The sequence below is a fragment of the Peromyscus leucopus genome, chromosome 4 (assembly GCF_004664715.2).
Source record: "Peromyscus leucopus breed LL Stock chromosome 4, UCI_PerLeu_2.1, whole genome shotgun sequence".
NCBI lineage: Eukaryota > Metazoa > Chordata > Mammalia > Rodentia > Cricetidae > Peromyscus > Peromyscus leucopus.
Window position 1 is genome coordinate 65,492,909 of NC_051066.1, and position 2,456 is coordinate 65,495,364.

At 36.9% G+C, this 2,456-nt stretch overlaps 1 protein-coding gene across 1 annotated transcript; it reads right to left on the bottom strand.

Annotated features, from left to right (window-relative positions):
* Positions 1-414: 414 nt before the first annotated feature.
* On the bottom strand, positions 415-1,365 carry LOC114685932 (olfactory receptor 4A5-like). The gene has a single exon (XM_028860570.1). The coding sequence runs from the start codon at positions 1,363-1,365 to the stop codon at positions 415-417; it is 951 nt and encodes a 316-aa protein (XP_028716403.1).
* Positions 1,366-2,456: the final 1,091 nt, after the last annotated feature.

The window sequence follows — 2,456 nt, forward strand, 5'->3', positions numbered from 1 at the left end:
TAAAATATTTTTAGAAAATTTTTAAATAAAGTTTAATTTAATTGGAAGTTTGTATTCATCAAAACATATCAATGAATGAAAACAGTGTAAGCAAAAATTACAAATAGATGACTTTGCAACACATAAAAAATTAAAAAAATTAGATCAAGACAACCTAAAGAACTTCACCAATCTATAATGTTAGAAAATATTTTATTGAAAAAATGAAAGAAAGAAGAAAAATACACATTTTACAGAAAATAGTAAAAGTAGGAAATTCAACAAATGGCTGACAATGTAGCAATACAAAAAGAAAATTAAAATCACAAAGGATTCATTCACAAAAACACCAAATCACACAATTGCAAGTATTAATAAGAATGTAGAAATTGTAAAATGCACTACTAGGGTATATACTTGATATTTTCTTTAAAATTAGGAGTAACAAGAAGAAATTCTTACTCTGTCTGAAGTGAACACTTGACCCCAGAGCTTTTCCATAGATTTTTTAATCTCTAAATTTCTCAAAGTATATATTAAAGGATTCAATATGGGAGTAAAAACTGTATAAAAAACAGTAATGAACTTATCAATAGGAAAGTTGGAAACAGGTCTAACATACATGAAAATGCAGGGAACAAAGAAGAGGACAACCACCATGATATGGGAACTGCATGTGGACAGGGCTTTGCGCCTTCCTTCCAGACTGTGAGTGTTAATAGAGTTTAGAATGATTCCATAGGAGATGAGAAGGAGGATGAAGACCACTACAGAAATTGCTCCATTATTACCAACTACTGTGAGACCAAGGAAGTAGGTGTCAGTGCAAGCAAGGCCTAATAATGGATACATGTCACAAGCAAAGTGATCAATGACATTAGGGCCACAGAAAGGAAGTTTATACACAGAAAGAACTTGGAGCAGAGCATGGGCAAATGCTCCAGCCCAAGATACCACCACCAAATTGATGCAAACCCATTTATTCATGATAGTCAAATAGTGCAGTGGCTTACAGATGGCCACATATCGATCATATGCCATAAAAACCAGAAGGAAGATCTCAACACCACCAAATAAGTGCTCTACAAATAGCTGGATCAAGCAAGCTGTGAAGGAAATGGTCTTTTTATCACAAAGTAGGTCTATAAGCAACTTGGGCAAAATGGTAGTGGAATACATGGCATCTATGAGGGACAGATAGCCAAGGAAAAAGTACATTGGTGAGTCTAAGGAGGGGCTGCCAATCACTGTCCCCACAACGAGCAGGTTGCCCACCATTGTTCCAATATATATGAGTAAAAACACGACAAATAATGCCTTTTTTCCAGCAGGATCCTGGGTGAGTCCCAAGAGTATAAACTCTGAAACACTGTTATTCCATCCCATTTGATCGCCTATAAGGCTTATTTCAGAGAGAAAAGCTCAACAGAAAAACACCTTCCATGAATTTTGAGCGAACTTTGAATCAGTTCTGTGCTCTACAGTGGTGAACCTGTAGCTGATGTTCAGACAGCATCTGGTGAGTTTCTTTTGTCTCTCTATAGACCTGTGTTTGGGTGTCTAGAATACTTGAAAGCATCCACTTCTATCTCACGACTTCAGTGGAATTCTAAACAGAAAAGTAGACAAAGTTGTCTCAGTCGTTCACATATGTGAAACTAGTTATTTATAACAAATTGTATCTTTGTATAGATAGCAGTAAAGAAACACAGAAAAGAATCTTCCTTTTAGGAATCCTGTAAAGAGAACAAGGGAGTTGGTTCACCCAGTAAAACCTGCTGCCTCTAAGCCTGATGACCAGAGTTTGATCCCCAGTACCCATACAATGAAAGAGACACTACCATCATGAGTTGTCCTCTGACAGAGGAACATTCTTACACTAAAACACACAAAACCACAAAAAGTATATATGAACTGATGTGAAGCACTTGAGTATGCATAATAAGACCTCCTAGTCTCAGGCCAGACAAGTTTCAGCATGGAAGGTGGAGTTTGGCACAATGTTCCACCCCAGGCTAAAGAGCTTTTAACAGTTGATGGCACCCAGAAAGAAAAGCAATTTTCTTTAAAGGGGAAGTCCCTGGTGGGTTGATCACATATAGACTGTGTGTGTGTGTGTGTGTGTGTGTGTGTGTGTGTGTGTGTGTGTGTGTTATGCATGCACAAATATATAAATGCAACATGTTGAGTCCATTTTTTGTTGTTTGTGTATATAGTTTTAGGGCTGACCACTTTACATCAAATAGCCAGTTATTTTATTACAATTAAAAATGATCCAATCCTATGCCTTCTCACACTGGCTTTTTTGAATGTGATGCTTCTCATCTTTTGGATGCCGAATTTTCATGTGAGCACTTTCACTACCTAGGAAATATTCTATAAAAACCGTGTTCCTGTGTGTGTGTGTGTGTGTGTGTGTGTGTGTGTGTGTGCATGTGTGTGTGTGTGTATAGTAATAATTGAGCAAGAAGCTGTCA

Excerpts from the sequence above, each read along its gene's own strand:
- LOC114685932 (XM_028860570.1), bottom strand. The coding sequence starts at position 1,365 with ATGGGATGGAATAACAGTGTTTCAGAGTTTATACTCTTGGGACTCACC.